The sequence below is a fragment of the Hemiscyllium ocellatum genome, chromosome 2 (genome assembly GCF_020745735.1).
Source record: "Hemiscyllium ocellatum isolate sHemOce1 chromosome 2, sHemOce1.pat.X.cur, whole genome shotgun sequence".
Classification (NCBI taxonomy): Eukaryota; Metazoa; Chordata; class Chondrichthyes; order Orectolobiformes; family Hemiscylliidae; genus Hemiscyllium; species Hemiscyllium ocellatum.
The window spans coordinates 43,202,281-43,223,997 of NC_083402.1; the positions used below are offsets into that span (position 1 = coordinate 43,202,281).

Genomic DNA, 21,717 nt, shown 5'->3' on the forward strand with positions numbered 1-21,717 from the left:
ATTTATTCATTGTTATATTTAAGATTTTACTTTATAAGAGGTTATTTTGTTTATGAATGTAAGTATTTAGAAATATCCAGCATTTCAACACAAGTTTTTGTGCTCAAGCATATAAATCATATAGCTTAAAAATATTTAGTGATTTATCTTTTGAAGCTGTTTCTGCTAGGAATGCACAATACTGCATTTCATCAAATAAATCAATTCTGGTTTTTCTTTGATTTTCAGGAATGCAACCAAACCTTGAAATGTTGTAAGCTACATGGAGTCCTCCTTTAAAGTTGAGAAATAAGTGACATTTTCTTTGGGGCACCTGGTTAGGTCACAGCTGGACAATACTGTGCACAATTTCAATCACAACATCCTTGGGATGGTTATGTAGGCCTTAAGGTAGTGCAGTGTATGATCAGCTGAATAATATTCAAACCACAAGGGTTATGTTACCAAGACAAATTACACAAATTGGGGTTGTATTCCCTAGAATTCAGACAGACAATCAAGGAACAAGTTTGTAGGATTGAGTTTATTTTTCAATAATTAGTTGTAGTTTGGTTACATATAATGATTAAGCAAGGTATTAACATCATCAAGGTATTATTGTATGTGGTTTGTTAAATCGACTCAGGTAACAGAAACTCAAGTGGTGGAGGAGATGAACTTTTATGGCTTACTTTACTACTGGGCAAATGTTTGTATGCTTTTGAAAGAGTATGAAACAAGCTACTAGAGGAAATGGAGGAGGTGGGTACAATTACAAAAACATTTAAAATGCATCTCGATTAGTATATGAATAGGAAGTGTTTGGGAGGGATACAGGCCAAATGCTGGCAAATGGGACTAGGTCAGATTGGGATATCTGGTCAGCATGGACGAGTTGGACCAAATGGTCTGTTTCTGAGCTGCGTGACTAAATGTGAAACCACTTTGAAGATGTGAACCAGCTTTACGTTTCAAGGGACAGCTCTGTCCAAAACTGGCTTATCTTTGTAACTTAAAATGGCTTTAAAGACTAACATTTACTTTCTTTTAAAAGTATATAACAGGCAATTTTAATCAAAATTTTTTTGTTGAACAACTTGTACTCATTATTTTTAGTCAACTTGTTTCAGGTACCATTAACAAATGGTTACATTATCTTAACAGAAGACGAGAAAAGCAATAATAGAAAAGGATACTCCCACACATGGCTGACTCACTAAAAATGTCAGCAAAGAGATGAAAGGAAATTACATCAGTAAGATGACTATTACCCTTAAGAAATCAATCTGAAACTGGAGATACACCATCTAGCCAAGCTGAGATTGGTCAAATACTGTTCTTGTGTTAGCAAACCAGAGTCCATGATGCCACTGACAAAGCAGTAGTTACGTCTAGCAAGGGTTAATAAGCAGTAACCCATAGCAGTCAGGCTCACAATAAGAAAAGATCAAAGAACTTCAGTCAATAAAACAAGAGACAAGCACCAAGTCAGTCACAAGTTAGAAGCTGGACCATCTTAATAAATACAATGGAATGGTACTTAATAAATTGTAAGCTTTGTGAAAACACGTGTACCTGGAATATAGTGTATTTTTAAACTAATCAGGATTGAAAAAGACCCATCTAGAAATTGGTCTAGATTTGTAACTGACTCAAGAGGTTTAGGGTGAGGGGGGAAAGATATAAAAGAGACGTTTGGGACAACTTTTTTTTTTACACAGAGGGTGGTACATGCATGGAATGAGCTGCCAGCAGAAGTGGAGGAGGCTGGTACAATTGCAACATTTAAGAGGCATTTGGATGGGTATATGAATAGGAAGGGTTTGGAGGGATATGGGGCGAGTACTGGCAGGTGGGACTAGATTGGGTTGGGATATCTGGTCGGTATGGACGGGTTGGACCGAAGTGTCTGTTTCCATGCTGTACATCTATGAGTCTATGACCTACAACTAAAATTAAATTGAACACCTCAAATCTCACAACTGGATTAAATTTAAGATATTAAAGGAGAATTGAAAGTAGATATAAAAGTAGTTTCCATTCACTCGGCTGTCAAAGATTAATGGTGTATAGTTTGAAAACTGGATCCAGACTATTCAGGAGGCAGGTCCTTCCACATTACAGGGTCTAAGGATTGTTTCCTAATGTGATAAATTTTGGAATTCTCTTCCACAACAAAGCTGGACCAATTAACTTTGAATCAGAGATTCACACATTTGCTTTTCAAAAACAAAAGTATCAAGGATATAGGACAAAGAACTAGACTACCAATCAGCTATGATCACTTTCAAACAGAAAGTAGAAAGTTAATAGATAGCAGCAAGATTTAAACCCTGAGAAGTTGCTTCAGTGAACAGACCAGTGTGTTAGTGACAGAAAAGTTAGGTTTAAGAAAATTAAGTCATTGATGATGGAGGTGGCGAAGCAGACGGCAGCCAGGCTCCGGAGCCCACGGCCCATCCACTTTTCTTTCTTTCTCTTCTTTTCTTATCATCTTTTTATTTTTATGTTTAGCTTCTACTTATGTTTGGAGGGGAACTTGGTGATTGCAGCATCAATGAGGATGGCGGCTTTGTCGGGGTCCAGATCGTGGTGGCAGCTGGTGAGCCCAGAGTGGGATTCTGATGGCGATGGCAGACAGCTGGTGGAGGTGCAGGCACAGGGACCCAGCAGTGGCTGCTACATTGCCTCTGCCAATGTTGGTGAAGTAGGCCCCAGGGCAAAAGGTGGCACCTGAGGACCAGTGACTTCAACATTGCTTAGATCTGGCATTAGCGGCAGTGGAAGGGTTATGGACACTCAGCCATATCTTGTTATTTTTTCAAATTATCCTTAAACTATTCAAAATGGTACAGGATCATGGACATTGTAAAATACAAGTGACAATAAAATCACTTCATTCATTCAAATTAAGGGATTTTCTTCCAGACGATAACAAATGTCTTGCTCACCTACCAAGGTGAACACCAAGTACTCCATTATACTCTTGACTTGAGCCTTATTACGTAGAGATGTGCTTAGGAAATGAACTCTTCAAGCAGTCATGGTGTTAACTTCTGGTAAATGGTGATTCCCAGTACACTGATGATAAATATCATTGTGGTGTCAGAGAGTTCATAAAATGGCATCTAATCCTTGGTCACATTAAAGGGGAATGTTCAGGTTCAGACATGACTTAGTCTAGAGACATTAACTAACATTAACAGCCATTAACTAACATTAACAGCCATTAACTAATATTTGAGTCCAACATTCTAGAGTGGGGACACAAAAAAAAACTGACAGTGAGACAGCAAAAATGCCATTCAGATTGGCAATTCTAGAAACATCTTGAATGCTCTGAAGGCACAGATTAAAATGTCAACACAGCAACTGACAGAATTGAAATCTGCTCCATTATGGTGAACACGAAACTTCCATAAATTGTGGTAAACACTCCCAGGCTCACTAATATCCATCAGGGTAGGAAATGTGCCATCCTCACTTGGTTTGCCCTATGTGACTCCAGACCCACAACAATGGGTCATTTCTAAGTGAGCCATGTAATGATGTAGCAATCAATTCTCAAGGGCCATGAGGGACATGTAATATATGCTGGCTCTTACAGTGACATCCACCTCTCTTGAAATAATAAAAATATATAGTATAAGAAATGTGATCTATGGTACACTAGGGACAGGGAAACCTGTGTAATAAACACTAGCCTCAGCCGAGGGGCACACTGTTTTCACTGCCTGTGTGGGTGCCAGCTCTTTAAAAGCTGAATATGTACACAATCTAAGTCTCCCACAATCAGCCCCCAAACATGGACTGCCCAGTCCTTGTAATTTTAGATCTAACTGTAAGGAGCTCCATCACACTTGGCAAATGTTTCTACATAATTGCCAATTCCAGCAAAAACATTTGTCTTTCAAGTTAGGTGACACTAAGGTCACCAGTCCATGAACCCAATAGAAGAGGAGAGTAACTTAGCTAAGACTGCAAATGTCATCCCCAAAGACCGATAAAGGTTGGAATTTAACAATATTGTAGAATCCAGAGAGAAAGATTGATCTGATTTTTCCCTGTATTAGCTCGTTGAAGGAGCTAGCTAATTCGTCATACTCCTCTGCTCTATACCTTAGCCCTGCTTTTTTTTTCCCCACCTTTTCTAATGACAAAATTAGCTTCAGCTTTGTGGCAAAAAAATGTGAATGCCGATCCTTCCAGCCTGTGAAAGATTTTACTGAAATTTCTGAACCATTACTATTCAAAATTGCAAACAGATAAGCAAGTTCAATATCATACCTTGTAGAGGCTGCTCCCACCTATTATCCACACAAGATCCACTTTGTCCTGCAGCTCTGGTGAATCCAGGTGAACAAGTGCTGACTCCAGATCACGTGCTAGGTAATTCACTCCTTTCGGCAGCTCCCTGAGAATCACAACAAATAGTAATGATTTACTTTCATTCATGGAAAGGTAGTGCCACTGCTTGAATGGTTACTAAGTACAAGAATGACAGCTTAAAATTGGGGAAAAGGTTTTTGCACAGTGAGTGGTATTGCAAGCGTTCAGGATAATGGGGATAAGGCAGGAGAATGGTCTAACTGGTTGGGTGGTAGAGTGGCTGGCACTGTTGCCACACAGGGACCTGGGTTCGATTCCACCCATTGGCGACTGTCTGTGGATTTTGTACATTCTCCCCATGTCTGCGTGTGCTCCCTCTGGGTGCTCTGGTTACCCCCGCCAGATGTGCAGGTTGGGTGGATTGGATAAGCTAAATGACCCTGTAGCATCCAGGGTGTGCAAGCTAGGTGGATTAGCCATGGTTACAGGGATAGGGATTGGGGGGGGGGGGGCGGGCGGTATCTGAATGGGCTGCTGTTCGAAGGGTCAGTGTGGACCCAATGGATGGAATGACCTGCTTCCGCACTCTAGGCATTCTATGATCACTCTACAGAAGACAACATGGACTCAACTGATCAAATTGTCACTTCCGTGTTTTAATGAATTGATGACAGATTTGTTTTCCTTTTCTCACAGTTAATTTAGTAAATCACTGATTTGTCATAAGTAATGCATCCAAAATGTTTGGATAATAGAGAAAGCTCATCCTCTTCAGGCAGTGGTGTAGTGCTGATATCACCGAGTTAGTAATCCAGTAACATTAGCAATCCAGTGCTCAGGCTAACATTCAGAGGATACGGTTTGTATCCCAACATAGCAGACTGTGAAATTTGAAGCCAGTAAAGTCTTGAATAAAAAGTTAGCCGGACAGCGACTGAGTAATCACTGTTGATTGACAAAAACTCATCTGGTTCACTAATTTCTTTTAGGGAAGACTACCTGCTCTCCTTATCTGGTCTGGCCTCCAGGTGACTCCAAACCCACAGTTACGCCATCTGGGCGATTAGGGATCGGCAATAAAAACTGGTGACACTCTAATCCCATGAAAGTTACATACTGCAAGTGAACAGATATACAACACTGTCCAAAACCCAAGTGAGGACAAAGTCTGACAAAAATGCATCAGTCTGCTTCGTCTCATAATTGGAAACTGGATGGGCTATTCAAATGTACAGAAATGCTTTTTAAAAAAAGAAAATCTTTTCACCAGATTTGACAACTGAGGGATGAGTTGGAACTGAGGGATGAAGCTTGGAAGTAAAACAGAGGAGTGGGGGTTTGTGCTTTCCTTTTTTTTAAAAAGCATATCCCACCTGGCTAACAGGCTGCTAAGAAACTGGGCAATCCAGACTTGTTACTTTAAAAGAATCCCAATCCCCTTCTGGCTGGCATTACTGCCCACAAATCTGAAGCTATCAAAAGCTACATTGCCAATGTCTCATTTGCATCAATTGCAATTTCCTCCATTATTTGCATTCACCAACCTACATTGTTTACAAACCCTCATTTTAGATTTCAAAACCCTCCATGGCCCTTGAAGGCTGTTCAGGTTCTTGCCATCAATCCTCTCTGTTCGGAACCGATGCGTGTGAATGCTCTTTGGATGGCCTGAGCCCTCCACATACATGTAATCTCTTCCAAACTTCAGAGTGACCTGGACTCCTGCATTTACAAGTTCTTGTGCAACTGGGAGGAGGACTTTACTCAGGATCATGTGCATTCTGGTATGGATCCAGCTCAGCATTGCTGATTTCACAGGGGTTTTGCCCAAGCACTAATGCAGCTGGCTTGAAGTAGTGTAGGATTGATAAAAATTCCCCATCATCTAAAACAATGGACAAGATCCTGGACTTTTCCAATGCCTAAAATACAGGGCAGAAGTCTCAGCTCAGGTCTCAACAAATACACAGCCAGAATGATTTCAGTCTGGGACTCCAACATAATTCTTCACTCCAAGAGAGCAAATCAACCAGATTTAACATTCTAGACTGAAACTAACTTTTACAACTTGGGCTACTCAACATAAGAACCTTTTATAGATACTGGAAATTCAACTTCAATCAGAACCCATTCACACGTACTCTTAACCATCAGGAAGTCAACTGACCTGAAAAAGGGAACACCAGAAACACAATGGAGAACACAGATTTGAGAGGAGATAACGGACCACACAGTCTGTACATCTGCCACGTCCGGTCTCACCAGGGAGAGCCTTTTTCAACAGCAAGCTCCTACACTTACAGCTTCCCCACAGGCTCTAGCCCCGTTAAGCAGCTTCAGAACCAAGAACCACAGAGGCCGAACAGAGAAGTTGAATAAAGAACATCATTGCAACAAAGGACATTCAAGACACGCAGGCGGAGGATTTTTCTTTACTATCCAAAGAGCTTTCACACGCGTCGGTTCCGAACAGAGAACTGATGGCAAGAACCTCAACAGCCTTCAAACACAATTTGAACTGCATTTTCCTCACTGGTGAACTGAAATTCCCTCGACTCCAAAGTTTCCAACTGAGCTAGCTGGGAGGGGAAGGTGGGTGCTGACAGTGCAGGAACTCCAAAGCTAGGAAGTCTGATTAAAGTTTGTGATTAAAATTGATGTTTAACTTCAAATTGTGTTTAATCTGCATTTAAATTAATATAGTGTGGAGGTGTCGGTGTTGGACTGGGGTGGACAAAGGTAAAAAAAAATCACAACATCAGGTTATAGTCCAACAGGTTTATTTGGAAGCACTAGCTTTCAGAGCGCTGCTCCTTCATCAGGTAACTGTGGAGCAGGATCATACGACACAGAATTTATAGCAAAAGATTAGAGATGTCAGCTTTTAAATAAAACCTTAACTTATCTCGAGAATGGGACTTAAAAGAAGTTCTTGGACTTATATATCAATGCATCAAAACCTGCAAACCATTCTAAAAGATGAAAGACTTAACAACAATCTAGATTAGTTTGATTTATCATTTCAGTTGCATGTCAGTGATCTTTTGCTATAAATTCTGTGTCTGATTATCCTGCTCTACAACTACCTGATGGAGTAGCACTCCGAAAGCTGGTGCTTCCAAATAAACCTGCTGGACTACAACCTGGTGTTGTGATTTTTTTTAAACTTTAAATTAATAGTGTATTTAATTACTCCCCTCTGCATATTTGATTGTGTCAATTTCACTGTTTATTACATTCGCCTTCATTTCTTGTATTATACTTACCTTTTTGTATTTAAATAAACATAGATCCTTTTGCCCCGAAACACCAGTCTGTTGCCTTCATTTCACATTCCCCAAGTAAGTACCTGAACCAGAGATCTGGAGGTGATTCGAACCACCTAAAAATCAGCAAATTACTGACTGCAAACCAGGATCCTACAGAAAGGCACTATCATTTGTTATATGATTCTTTAAATCAATCAAGAAAATGTAGCAGAGGCGTTGCTGGCAGAATTCCTCCAGCACACTGACGTCACAGATACACCGCCCAGGTCTCACCGCAATGTGGTGACAAACAGTGTTGCGCTGGAAAAGCACAGCCAGTCAGGCAACATCGTTCCTGATGAAGGGCATACACCCAACACGTCGACTCTCCTGCTCCTCAAATGTTGCCTGACTGGCTGTGCTCTTTCAGCACCACACTCTGACTCGGATCTCCAACATCTGCAGTCCTCATGTTTTCTCCCTTTGTTGACAACTGCTGTGCCCAATAAGACTCGTGTTGACTTGCAGAAGCCTTTGTTGTCAACACTTGTGGGCGTAACCTTTCGCAGGTTGAGCTGGCACAGTTGATCCAATGTTGAATCTTTTCTTCGATGGTAGTCTTTTGAGTGAGGTGGCTATCAAGGTAGGTGAAGTGGTCAACATATTCCTGAATACGGAGGACATCCTCGCAAATTAATGTGGCTGTAAGACAGGAGCATCTGTTGTTGTGGTTCTGTTCGCCGAGCTGGGAGTTTTTGTTGCAAACGTTTCGTCCCCTGTCTAGGTGACATCCTCAGTGCTTGGGAGCCTCCTGTGAAGCGCTTCTGTGCTGATTCCTCCGGCATTTATAGTGGTTTGAATCTGCCGCTTCTGGTTGTCAGTTGCTGTCCGCTGCAGTGGCCGGTATATAGGGTCTAGGTTGATGTGTCGGTTGATAGAATGTGTGGATGAGTGCCATGCCTCTAGGAATTCCCTGGCTGTTCTCTGTTTGGCTTGCCCTATAATAGTGGGGTTGTCCCAATCGAATTCATGTTGTTTGTCATCTGAGTGTATGGCTACTAAGGATAGCTGGTCGTGTCGCTTCGTGGCTAGTTGGTGTTCGTGGATGCGGATCGTTAGCTATCTTCCGGTTTGTCCTATGTAGTGTTTTGTGCAGTCCTTGCATAGGATTTTGTACACTACGTTGGTTTTGCTCATGCTGGGTATCGGGTCCTTTGTCCTGGTGAGTTGTTGTCTGAGAGTGGTTGTTGGTTTGTGTGCTGTTATGAGTCCTAGTGGTCGCAGCAGTCTGGCTATCAGTTCAGAAACACTCCTGATGTATGGTAGTGTGGCTAGTCCTTTGGGTTGTGGCATGTCCTCATTTCGTTGTCTTTCGCTTAGGCATCTGTTGATGAAATGGCGCTGGTATCCATTTTTGGTGAATACCTTGTATAGATGTTCTTCCTCCTCTTTTTGTAGTTCTGGTGTGCTGCAGTGTGTTGTGGCCCTTTTGAATAATGTCCTGATGCAACTTCGTTTGTGTGTGTTGGGGTGGTTGCTTTCATAGTTCAGGACTTGGTCTGTGTGTGTGGCTTTCCTGTATACCTCCTGTAATGGTGACAGGTTGGAGGGGAGGGCGGGCGGATAGGTGGGGAGGAACATGGACAGGTAGAAAACGGTCATGAGGGTGGTGTCAAGTTAGAAAAGGTTGGGACTGGCATAAGGTGAGGGGAGGGAAAAATGAGGAAACTGGTGAAGTCCACAATGATGCAGTGTAATTGGAGGGTCCAGAGGCAGAAGATGAAGCATCCTTCCTCCAGGCATCAGGTGGTTAGGGAGTGGGGATGGAGGAGACCCAGGACTTGCATGTCCTTAGCAGAGTAGGAGGAGGAATTGAAGCGTTCAGTCACAAGACGGTGGAGTTGGTTGGTGAGGGGGTCCTGAGACAAATATCTCAAATTTCTCTCATACAAGAGACTGTCTGTCTGTGAATGGTGCCAAAATACAACTCCATCGACCCAGATCCTAACCCTTTGTACACCCTTCATTCTAACTGCTCCACTATCGATGGCAGCGTTTCTGGATCTGCCAAAACACGCATCAGGCAAGAACTGGATTGTATTAGTGTCTGTGCTGTATACAGAACGTACACTCAAAGTTCTGATCATAGAAGAGTGGACATTTGGATCCGCTATAGTTCAAACTAACATTGAAATAATGCTGTATGCATGCAAAGGTGGCTCTCAACAGTTACTCTGGATTCTACCATTGGATATATTTATCCACCATCCAAGGAACAGGAAATTAGACGTTTCAGGCATAAGCCCTTCATCAGGAACCTCGAATTTCCTGTTCCTTGGATGCTGCCTGACCTGCTGCACTTTTCCAGCAACACATCTTCAGCTCTGATCTCCAGCATCTGCAGACCTCACTTCCTTCCCCCCCCGATATATTTATCCAACCAGCTTTCGAGAGAGAGCGCGAGAGAGGAAAGCTGAAAACCTCAGCTTTGGTATAAAACATTAAGTTAGCATGAAATTACTGGGGTTCAAAACTGTAGTCTGGTGCATCTCACATCTACCTAAGCAGAGAGGGGTGGGGTCACTTTCTGGTCTGAGAACTGATGTCCAAATGTGTATTTATTAGGTCAGAGTTATACAGCACAAAAACAGACCCTTCAATCCAATGTGTCCATGCTGACCAGCCATCCCTTCTCCCACCCCTCACTGCAGGATGTTGTGCCATTGCAGACACACACATCAGTTCAAATGTAACTGCCTAACATCACCTAGGAAAACTAAGTGTCGCGCATTTTAAACTGCAGGACTAAAGTTACTCTCTCTTATTTGGTAAAGGTCAAGATCTTTCTTTATTCTAATGCAGCTGATTTTAAAATCTCTCCCCACTCACACCTAAACAATAACAAAGAGCACCTAACTATTGTTACTTCAAATCGATCCAGAAAGATCAGTGTGGATTGGCTCACCATGAGCATAAAACAAAGCACTTTGGGAGATATTCTCAAATCAGGAATATTGGATACCTTACACAATTACCTTGATTGAGTTGATTTATTGCCACGTGTACCTAAGTACAGCAAAAAGCTTTATGTGAGAACTGTTCAGATAGATCAGAGTGAAAAAAAATGTTGGACAGTGAGAGGCATACAGGATACACCACACAGGACATGAGGCAAGAACACCACTATCAGGATCATCATTATTTTAAAATTAGAAAGTCCATTCATCAGTTTAGTAATGGAGAAGCAGCTATTCTTGAACCTGCGGTGTGTTCAAGCTTCTGCTTGGTTGAAGAGGTTGCAGAACAGCATTATTTGGGACAGCAGGGGTCTTTGATGATGTTGGCAACCTTTCCGCAGCAAATGGAGTCCATCGATTGAAGGATGGCTCCCCTGATGATCTGGCTGTGCAGATAACCTCCTATAGTTTTTTAGTCCTAGGCAGTGCAGTTGCTGTACTAGGTGGTTATGCACCAGGACAGTATGCTTTCAATGGTGCATCTGTAAATGTTTCAGGGCCCTTATGGACTTACAAAATTTCCTGAGCCAAAGGAAAAAAATGGTGTTGTTATACCTTCTTGACCAGACTTATGAGGAAAGTCTAGGACAGGATATCGGATATTGTCACTCCTAGGAACTTGGGAGTCAAAAGACATGTACAGCATGGAAACAGACCCTTTGGCCCAACTTGCCCATGCGACAAAATATTCCAACCCAATCTAGTCCCACCTGTCAGCACCTGGCCCATATCCCTCCAAACCCTTCCTAGTCATAAACCCATCCAGATGCCTTTTAAATGTTGCAATTGTTCCAGCCTCCACCACTTCCCCTGGCAGCTCATTCCATACATAGAGATGTACTCATGTACTACCCTCTGCGTAGAAACATTGCCCCTTAGGTCTCTTATATCTTTCCCTTCTCACCCTAAACCTATGTCCTCTAGTTCTGGCCCACAACCACCTGATGAAGGAGCAGTGCTCTGAAAGCTGGCCCTTACAATTAAACTGGTTGGCCTATCACCTGGTGTGGTGTAACTTTTTCTTTTAAAAACTTTGTACACCCCAGTCCAACACCAACATCGATTCTATCCCATTTCATGCCCCTCATGATTTTATAAACCTCTATAAAAGGTCACCCCTCAGCCTCTCAGGCTCCAGGGAAAACAGCTCTAGCCTATTCAGCCTCTCCCTATAGCTCAAATCCTCCAACCCTGGCAACTCCCTGGTTTGTCTTTTCTGAATCCTTTCAAGTTTCACAACATCTTTCCAGAAGGAAGGCGATCAGAATTGCATGCGATATTCCAACAGTGGCCTTACCAATGTCCTGTACAGCCACAACATGACCTCCCAACTCCTGTACTCAATACTCTGACCAATAAAGGAAAGCATACCAAACGCTTTCTTCACTATCCTATCTACCTGCGACTCCACTTTCAAGGAGCTATGAACCTACACTCCAAGGTCTCTTTGCTCAGCAACACTCCCTAGGGCCTTACCATTAAGTGTACAAGTCCTGCTAAGATTTGCTTTCCCAAAATGCAGTACCTCGCATTTATCTAAATTAAACTCCATCTGCCACCCCTCAGCCAACTGGCCCATCTGGTCAAAATCTCGTTGCAATCTGGAGGCAACGTTTTTCGCTGTCCACTGCACCTCCAAATTTTGGTGTCATCTGCAAACTTACTAATTAGATCTCTTATATAAATGATTTGGATGCAAGCACAAGTGACGAACAGTAGTGGACCCAGCACAGATCCTTATGGCACTCCACTAGACACAGGCCTCCAATCTGAAAAACAACCCTCCACCACCACCCTCAGTCTTCTACCTTGGAGCCAGTTCTGTATCCAAATGGCTAGTTCTCCCTGTATTCTGAGAGATCTAATCTTGCTAACTAGTCTCCCATGGGGAACCTTGTCGAATGCCATACTGAAGTCCACATAGATCACGTCTACCACTCTGCCCTCAATTCTCTTGGTTACTTCTTCAAAGAATTTGATGCGGTCCACACTCTCAACTACCGCACCGTTGATGTATATTTTTGAAGGGGGAGCTGTATCGCCTTTCTGAATTCTGACTCATCATTTGATATCCATCCTATCATGATGCTGTCGTCAGCAGACTTGTAGATAACGTTCGTGGAATTTGGTGACACAGTCGTGGCTGTACAGAGTACAGTACGGGGCTGAGAACACCTCCTTGGAGGGCCCCGGTATGGAGGTGTTCTCATGGAGAGGGTTGTAATTGTCTAGCTTCACTGATTGCAGTCAATGGGTTTTATTAGCTAAAGGCTGCAGCACATCCATTGATTGAAGGGATTGCAACACAACCACAAAAGGTGGATCATTGCAACCAGCACACCCACAAAGCTGGCAGTTTTCTTCTTGATCTCTTCATATTTGTTTAAGCTCAATGACAAAATTTCAGACTCTGAAATCAATCAGATCAAAACACAGTAGTTTCAAAAGCTGACCTACAGGATAATAGATTTTAAACATACAGATATTTTCACTTAAAAGATCAAAATGATCTTTGTTTCCACTTTGCCTATGGTCCTATTTTCTGGGTCTCCTTCTCCTTAAATCAGATTCATGAAAAACTTGAAAAGGTAGTGGAAAATGCATCAATGAACATGTTTATTAATAAAGAGATAATGTATACCGATTCCAGACAGCTTGATCATAAATATTGATTGCTCTTTATTTCCCTGGGACAGGCAACAGGCCAAGGTTCCTGCTCTTTCTCCAGTTATCCTCTGAAGCTGTACTGAGTATTACATACATGAACATCTGAAACAAAAAAAGTCCTTCTCATCCATCTCTTATCTTTAAGCAGAGACCTCTAGTTTGAGATTCGGCCACAAGAAACTACATTTTTCACATCCACTTGGGCAAGCAATCCAAGATCTTGTAGTTCAATCAAGTCATCTGACTCTTCAAAAACCCAAGCAGATACAAGCCTTGACTGTTCAATTGCTCTTCACAAGACAGCGTGTCTATTCTAGGAATTAGTCCGAAACCTTCTCAGAATTATTTTCTATGCATCTACATCCTTCCCTTAAATAAGGAAACCTAAACTGCACAGTGTTCCATTTGTTGTCTCTCCAATGCACAATGTACAGATGAAGCAGAACCTCCCTACCTACCCCACAAGGTTAGATGAGGCTTGGACACGCTATTGCTTGTATTTCTACAATATGACTGAATAGTTTACACTTGAATAACCAATACCTGGGCAAGCACCCATGTATCCCTAGACAATAAGGGGTCAATATCTTCAAGGAAAGAGGGAGGAGCAAAACAAAAACAAGTTAGGCAACAGAGGTTAAAGATAAAATTACACCACATATTTTAGAGAACTACATAGAGGAAAGCTGTAATTTCATTTTCTCTACGTGGTCAACTAAAATTCAGGATAGAGAGGAGATCTAGAGGTATGCAAAACTAAACTAGTATACAAAACATCTATTCAATCATGTTAATGCAATTTATATTCTGCATAATTATAAATTGTTCAAAAGTGAATACTATGAACTTATTCCTCACCTTATCCAAAATAAAAGAGGCAGGCATCAGTGTCTGTGGTAAATCAAATATAACGGAAAATATTGCAGACTCCCTTTACCAGAAACAAATATCACCTTTCAGACACTTACTTCAGTTCTCTGCTTAGTACAATATTTATCCGGTCTTTAAGCGGCCTAAACTTCTCAGGAATAGAGAACCAGGTTTTCCTTCCCATTATGACAGCATTGATTTTCCCTGTTAGAAGTTCAAACATAGCACAGATCACTTTTACAGGACAAAAGTGAGCACATCACAAAACCCAACAAAAACAGTTCGATTCTAGAGAACTAGGCGAGCATTTTGCTCTGCCCCGAAGTAGTCTTCACTTTTAAATGTTTTTATATTATACACAACAGAAAGCTTATTCCCAATCACCCAGGGGGTTTTTTTCCACCTATTAAATCATCACCAAATACTGTTTCAAGTTGAATAATTCGCATGCAAAGACCAGGTAGGTAACTATGATTTGGAGGTGCTAGTGTTGGACTGGTATGGACAAAGTTAAAAATCACAACACCAGGTTATAGTCCAACAGGTTTATCTGGAAGCACTAGCTTCTGGAGCGCTGCTCTACCTGATGAAGGAGAAGCGCTCGGAAAACTAGTACTTCCAAATAAACCTGTCAGACTATAACCTGGTGTCTAGATAAAAACAATGACTGCAGGTACTGGAAACCAGATGCTGGATTAGTGGTGCTGGAAGAGCACAGCAGTTCAGGCAGCATCATTGACGTTTCGGGCAAAAGCTCCTATAACCTGGTGTCTTATGATTTTTAAACCATGTAGGGTAATGCAAACCATCAAAAGATGAGGAAGAGGTAGGGAGAGGGGTGTGGGCAGTGGGGCTAATATATCCAGACTTTAAAGCTACCCAACAGACTTGAAACACTTGAACATGCGGAGTGCCAGTGTCTCGCTAATGTTAATAATTGCCTAGTCAATTCACAACAACAGAATGGATATAAAGCATATAACACCAGGTTATAGTCCAACAGGTTTAATTGGAAGCACTAGCTTTCGGAATGCTGCTCCTTCATTAGGTGGTTGTGAAGTACATGTTTGTAAGACACAGAATTTATAGCAAAAGTTTACAGTGAGATATAACTGAAATTATACATTGAAAAATATCTTGATTGTTTGTTAAGTCTCTCATCTATTAGAATGACCATGTCAGTTTCACTTCTTTCATATGTAAGATCGCAAACTTTTTTAAAAAAAAAGTTACATTCTCAAGTGAACAATTGACATCAGCACAGATAACGTATTGAAGGTGTTAGCCTGTGTTCTGTTGTCTGTGCCATTATGTTTAGACTGATTCTAATCTAAAAAGTGAATTAACAGAATCTTTCATGGATTCGTGCAGTTTTTGAGCAAAGCACAATGTAACTCAAAGTATAAATTCACCCCATAAACACAAGAGTGTGTGTGCGCGCACACGCATGTGTATAGTCCAATGGGGTCACCAGTAGTGTGACATGAACCCAAGGTCCCGTTTGAGGCCATCCCTGTTTTCACTGCTGCCTGCCCGAAGTCCGCCTTGGAGGACTGTCACCCGAAGGTCTGAGGTAGAATGTCCGACTGGGAGGAAACACTGTCTGTTGATTGTTGTGTGGTGCCCATTCATTCATTGCTGTCATCTCTGCTCAGTTTCATCAATGTACCATGCCTCAGGGCATCCTTACCTGCCGTGTATGAGATAGACAATGCTGGCTGAGTTGTAAGAGTACCTACCATGTACATGGCATAGTTTTCTAGCTTCTGGGAAGTACTGGACAACGAAGGGTACACGGTGGTTGCAGCACATGTCTGTCTCCTGAGGAGGTCATTACAGTTCCTCGCTGTGGCATGTCGGAACTGGTGGCCGATGAGCTGTGCATCATACCTTGTTCTTATGAGAGCATCCTGGAGTCTAAACATTATGGCACAGACAGCAGCACACAGGGAGGCTAATACATTATCCAGGATGACACCAATTATTAAAGTTCACTTGAGAATGTAACTTTTAAAAAAAGTTTTGCGATTTACGTACAAAAGAAGTGAAACTAACATGGTCATTCAAACAGATGAGAGACTTAACATACAATCAAGGTCTTTTTAAATTATATTTTCAGTTACATCACACCGTAAACTTTTGCTACAAATTCTGCATCTTACAACTGTGATGAAGGAGCAGCGCTTAGAAAGCTAGTGCTTCCATTTAAACCTAGTGTTGTGATTTTTAAAAACTTTGTACACCCCAGTCCAACATCGGCATTTCCAAATCATGGATATAAAGCATTGTTCAAAAGTAAACAATAAAAGGAAGCTAAAAGGAAGCTGCGAAATAGCAACAGTGGCAGAAAAAGAAAGTTAATATTCCATTAATACAATTTTCTCAAATGGTGTAACTAATCATCAGAACAGCTTTGCAGCTATTGAACTGGTTTTGAATCTCTGTCAAATCATGATTGCAAGCCCAATCATCTACCTGTAGCTCCATATTAGTGAGGAAAATATTATCCATCTCAGTTTTCAAAGCTCACTGTTGCAGGATTGACAGTCCTTACAACTCTTCATCGAAACAAGTGCTTCCTGATTTTTACACTGAAGGTCTTGACTCTAATTTCAAATCACTCTGTTCCCGTGTTCTTCCAAAGAAAACAGGAGATTTCAGAGACAAGGAAAGATTGGATAGGCCAGGGTTGCTTTCCTTGAAGCACTGAAGGTTGAGAAGGGACTGAATAAAAGGTATTAGAGATTACTAGGGGAACCCACTGGGGGGATAGGATGGTAATTTTTCCCATTAGAGGGATCAATAATCAAGGGACTTAAGATTAAAGGGGTAGAAGACGGAGGAGACTTGAAACAATCTTTTTTCTACCGAGAGGACGGTAGGAGTTTGGAACTCATTATCCGAAAGGGTGAGGGGAGTCAGAAATCATGGTATAATTTAATATTTAGGTGCTCACTGGTATTGCCATAGTCTTCAGGACGATGGACAAAAAGGTGGAAAATGGGATTAGTTCAGTCCAACCTTTGTTGAACTGAGCAGAACAAGAGGCTGTAAAAAGTCTAACAAAGGTTTCTGTTAACCTGTTGTCATTTTAAATACCTCTATTCAATCAGGATTGTATCGTGGGAACACAAGGGAACACAAACTGCATTTATGCAACCTGCTCTCTGAATTCAAGTCCTTTAGCCCTGGTGCCATTCTGGTCTCAAACAGCAGGCCAATTACCTGGTAATGCTTCTCAATTAATAGAGAATTAAAGGCAGGAAATCAGGAAAACATTTCAGGGCTAACTGCCCATTGCTGAGCAATTGTTAGATCATGAGGAAGAAGCAGTGACCTTCAGCTGACAAATTCAAATATCTTTTGCTGGGGGCCTTAATAAGGTGTGATACAGAGTTTGGACAGAGGACTTACTTGGTTCTATAAAAGTTCAGAGTGTTTTTAAAAAAAAAGTGTTGGCAGTACCTTCTACTGATGGCGTGGTGGTCGTCTTCTGAAAATATTTGAGTTCTTTGCTAAAAGTTGAAAAAAAGCAAAATTTGAAACGATTAGTTTAAAAAGGAAATGCAACTATTAAAATAGACTTAAAAAAGTGAACAATTTTACTTTGAACTATTCATTCAAGTCCTACCCACCCCAGATATGTGTTACTTTAAAATATCTCAATTATAAGTTAAATATTTGAAACCATGGAATATGCAGCAAAAATATCTAAGATTCCACTTTGCTCGGTAAGATCAAAGCCAGCAGGTTCCAGTTCAAAAGACAGCTTCATTGCTCAATCCTCAATCCTTTTATCAGTCAGTCAAAAGGTCAGCTCCTTTCACCACTTGGACTTTAACATTTATCCATTGCACAAACAGCAACTTATTCAGGAGCTAGAGACATTTTTATTTCACCCCTTGTTTTTTGCAAACTTAATGTTCCTGGCTGACTCTATAAAGTATATAACTGGTTGAAAATGTTGAAAAATCCTCACTTATTTCAATGGTTTCTCAAAACTAAAGCATCTAATTCTCTATGCCTATTGAGAGACATAAAAGGTGGCTCTTGTGACAGTGATGTTGTCTCCATGTTGGGCCAGAAGTTCAAGTCCTACTTGCCACGAGGACGATTCAAAACCTGCCCAAACAGATTGATTTAAATAACCAGCGAGACATGCAAGGACCAATAACTCTCATCTGATATAAGATGAATGTTGGAACTGTTCTGCGGGCCTGGTAGCAGTTGTGTAAAGGGAAACCGATTCATGTTTCAGGCCTATGGCCCATCACTAGAACACTCATGCTGAACTTTTCAGAAAGCTTTATACATTATGCAGCACATGAAGGACCCAGTCAGTCATTCACATTACATCTTAGATAAGGCCTATGCTATATCTTCTACAGAGTAGCATGTAATGAGGTGTTCAGAATCGTGCTCATCCTTCAAAACAAAGGTAACCATTTGCATCATCTGGAATGTTTGGTAGGATTCTGGTGGGTGCACAGCTGACTGCAAAGGCTAATCCACAAGCAGCTGCAAATGGTTCAGGATATCAGAGGAAATAGAGTTTGAACAATTGCTGCCTCCTGATTTTCTCAGAGTTTTCTCCTTGCTTCTGACACGGGTTTGCTTTCAAAAGAGGCCACATTGGTTTCTTCAAAACAGAACCTAGGAGCAGGTCTTTTGCCCTATGTGGTCATTCAATATGAATATGGCCTACCATTAGTGGTGTCAAGTACAAAGACTGAGTGAACTTCTCCCAGGACTTGAAGTTGATTGAAATTGCTAAGTGAAACCAGTTCAAATAAGGCAGTATGAATCAAGTAAGTGTTTTGTGCTATCACTGGCTGGCTTGCATTTACTGCCCATTCCTAGTTGCCCTTAAGATGTAGGGAGGTGCTTTCTTGAACTGCTGCAGGCACAATGTTGTTAATCAGAGAATTCCAGGATTTTGATGCATCTACACTGAATGAACAGTGATATATTTTCAAGTCATAATGCTGAGTGACGTGGAAGGAAACTTGCAGTGGTGGTAATGTTAACATGAATCTGCTGCTCTTGTCCTTCTGGATGGAAGTGGTCAGGGATTTGGAAGTTGCTGTCTAAGGATCTTTGGTGAATTTCTGCAGTGCACCTTATACATAGCATACAATGCTGCTAAGCATTGGAAATGGAGGGAGTGGATGGGTTGTGGATGTGCTGCCAAACAAGCAGGCTGTTTTGTCCTGGACAATGTCAAGCTTATTGAATGTTGTTGGAGTTGCACTCAAGCAGGCAAATGGAGGATTCCATCAGACTCCAATCTGTGCCTTGTGGACAGGCTTTGGGGAATCAGGTGGTCATTTACTTGCTGCAATATTCCCAATTTGCTCTGGTTGCCATTGTATTTATATGGCACGTTCAGTTTAGTTTCTGGTTAATGGTAACCTCCCAAAATGTTGACAGTCAGAGATTCAGTGATCATCACCCATTGAATGCCAAAAGGTGGTGGTCATATTGCCACTTATTGGAGATTGTCATTGCCTGCAATTTGTCAGGCAGGCAAAAAGTGAGAACTGCAGATGCTGGAGATCAGAGTGAAGATTAGAGTGGTGCTGGAAAAGCACAGCAGGTCTGGCAGCATCCAAGGAAAATTGACATTTCAGGCAGGAGCCCATCATCAGGAATGGTGTCACATTCAATTGACTGCAGCATTGATGTCAAAGGCTGTCACTCATTTCACCTCTGGTATTCAGCTCACTTGTCCATATTTGACATATCTATATGGAGGCCAGGAGCTGAGCAGCCCTGTTCCCAGAGGAACCCCAACTGTATGTCACTGAGCAGGTTAGTGTTGACCAGGTGATGCATGACAGCACTCTTGATGACACCTTTCATCACTTTAAGAACATGAAAGTAGCCCATGTAGTAGGTGGCACAGGGGTTAGCACTGCTGCCTCACAGCACCAGAGACCCAGGTTCAATTCCCAACTCAGGCAACTGTGCAAACTCCACACATTCTCCCAGTGCTCCAGTTTCCTCCCACAGTCCAAAAGTGTGCAAGTTAGGTGAATTGGCCATGCTAAATTGCCCCTAATGTTAGGTGAAAGGGTAAATGTAAGGGAATGGGTCTGGGTGGGTTGCTCTTCAAAGGGTCAATGTGGACTTGTTGGGCCAAAGGGCTGGTTTCCACACTAAGTAATCTAATCTAGCCTCTCAAGTCTGCTCAGGCATTCAATACAACCATGGCCAACTGTGTCTTTCTTCCACGGTCACCACCTTGTAGATCAGAGACCTAAATTACCAGAAAATCAAAAAAGGGCTTGTGAAGACATCCCCAGTGTGACCACTATAAAATTCTACAGAGTTTTGTTACATACTTTGAATATTGCAATTCCTATCTGGATGGATGCAATCAAGCACCATATTAATTGTAAGTACAAGTATGATTTAGATATTGAATGTGATAGATAGGCTTAAATATTTCCTGACACCAGGCATCATGGCAAGCTAATTTGCATCTAAATATTCTGGCAAAAACACAGTCCAAATAAAGAAAGTTATTCAGGAATGTCTGGCAATAATGACCATTGAACCAGTAGTTATTGACTGAAAAGTCATATTGGAGGAGAAAGTGAGGACTGCAGATCAGAGCTGAAAATGTGTTACTGGAAAAGCGCGGCAGGTCAGGCAGCATCCAAGGAGGAGAGTCGACGTTTTGGGCATGAGCCCTTCTTCAGGAATTATGCCCGAAACGTCGATTCTCTTGCTCCTTGGATGCTGCCTGACCTGCTGCGCTTTTCCAGCAACACATTTTCAACTCTGAAAAAAATCATTCACTACATAACCTCTGTCCCTTACCGAACACGTACACTGCCTTGACTAGTGTTCTGAAAACAATTAGCGTAGCATTCCATCATAAACACCATATCCACATGGAATATCAGTTCTTGTGCCTAATATTGTTAATCTCGGCTGGTGAGAATCTAAACAGCAGCAAAGCCTGGCAATTGCATGCGAGTCCAAGTTGGTACCTCTCCTGGTCTGCAAAATATCATATCATGCAGATTAGATCTGCACAGAACTAGGTTCGAACTAGGAGGCTCTTTTTAAAACCAGAACGTGGTTCGTCATTAGAAAAAGCGGTTGAGTTACGGAGAAGTCCAGCGGGGAAAGCGGGATTGCTCAGGGCACTGCGGGCAAGCTCAGGCCTGTACCCCGTCTCAGTTACTCCTGGATTACTTACTTCAATCTGACCGGGTACCAGGGGAAGTTTCCGTCTTTGCCGATCCCCATGTTGGGGCAAACAGCGACGATGCAGTTCATCAAGCGAGACATCTTCCAGCTTTTCCGGAGCCCGCAGCCAGTTCTCAAACTGAAAGTAAACTCCCGCAAAGCGCAGCAAAAACAGCGCGCCAAAATGACGCCACTCCAAGGCAACCAATGGGAGGCTCAACGTCCCAAATAGTTACATCGATTATTCATTGGGTCTAAAGGTCCATTCACTTCCACTGGGAGATTAAAACACAATTACTTCGCTTTATTAAAAGATTGATACAAATACTTTATTTTAAATTTTCAGGCACGACTCCCACAGTCTAAAGATGTACAGGTCAGGTGAATTGACCATGCTAAATTGCCCA

The 21,717-nt window shown here is 41.8% G+C and overlaps 1 protein-coding gene across 1 annotated transcript in view; it reads right to left on the reverse strand.

Moving 5' to 3' along the window:
• Window positions 1-21,477, reverse strand: part of dhfr (dihydrofolate reductase) — a 41,782-nt gene extending 20,305 nt beyond the window's left edge. The window contains exons 1-4 of the mRNA XM_060843986.1: window positions 21,321-21,477; window positions 17,576-17,625; window positions 14,209-14,314; window positions 4,267-4,393 (exon numbers count right to left, since the gene is read on the reverse strand). Coding sequence (XP_060699969.1) covers window positions 4,267-4,393; window positions 14,209-14,314; window positions 17,576-17,625; window positions 21,321-21,412 — 375 coding nt within the window. The 5' untranslated portion in view covers window positions 21,413-21,477. The remainder of the gene's footprint in view (window positions 1-4,266; window positions 4,394-14,208; window positions 14,315-17,575; window positions 17,626-21,320) is intronic.
• Between the last annotated feature and the right edge of the window lie 240 nt (window positions 21,478-21,717).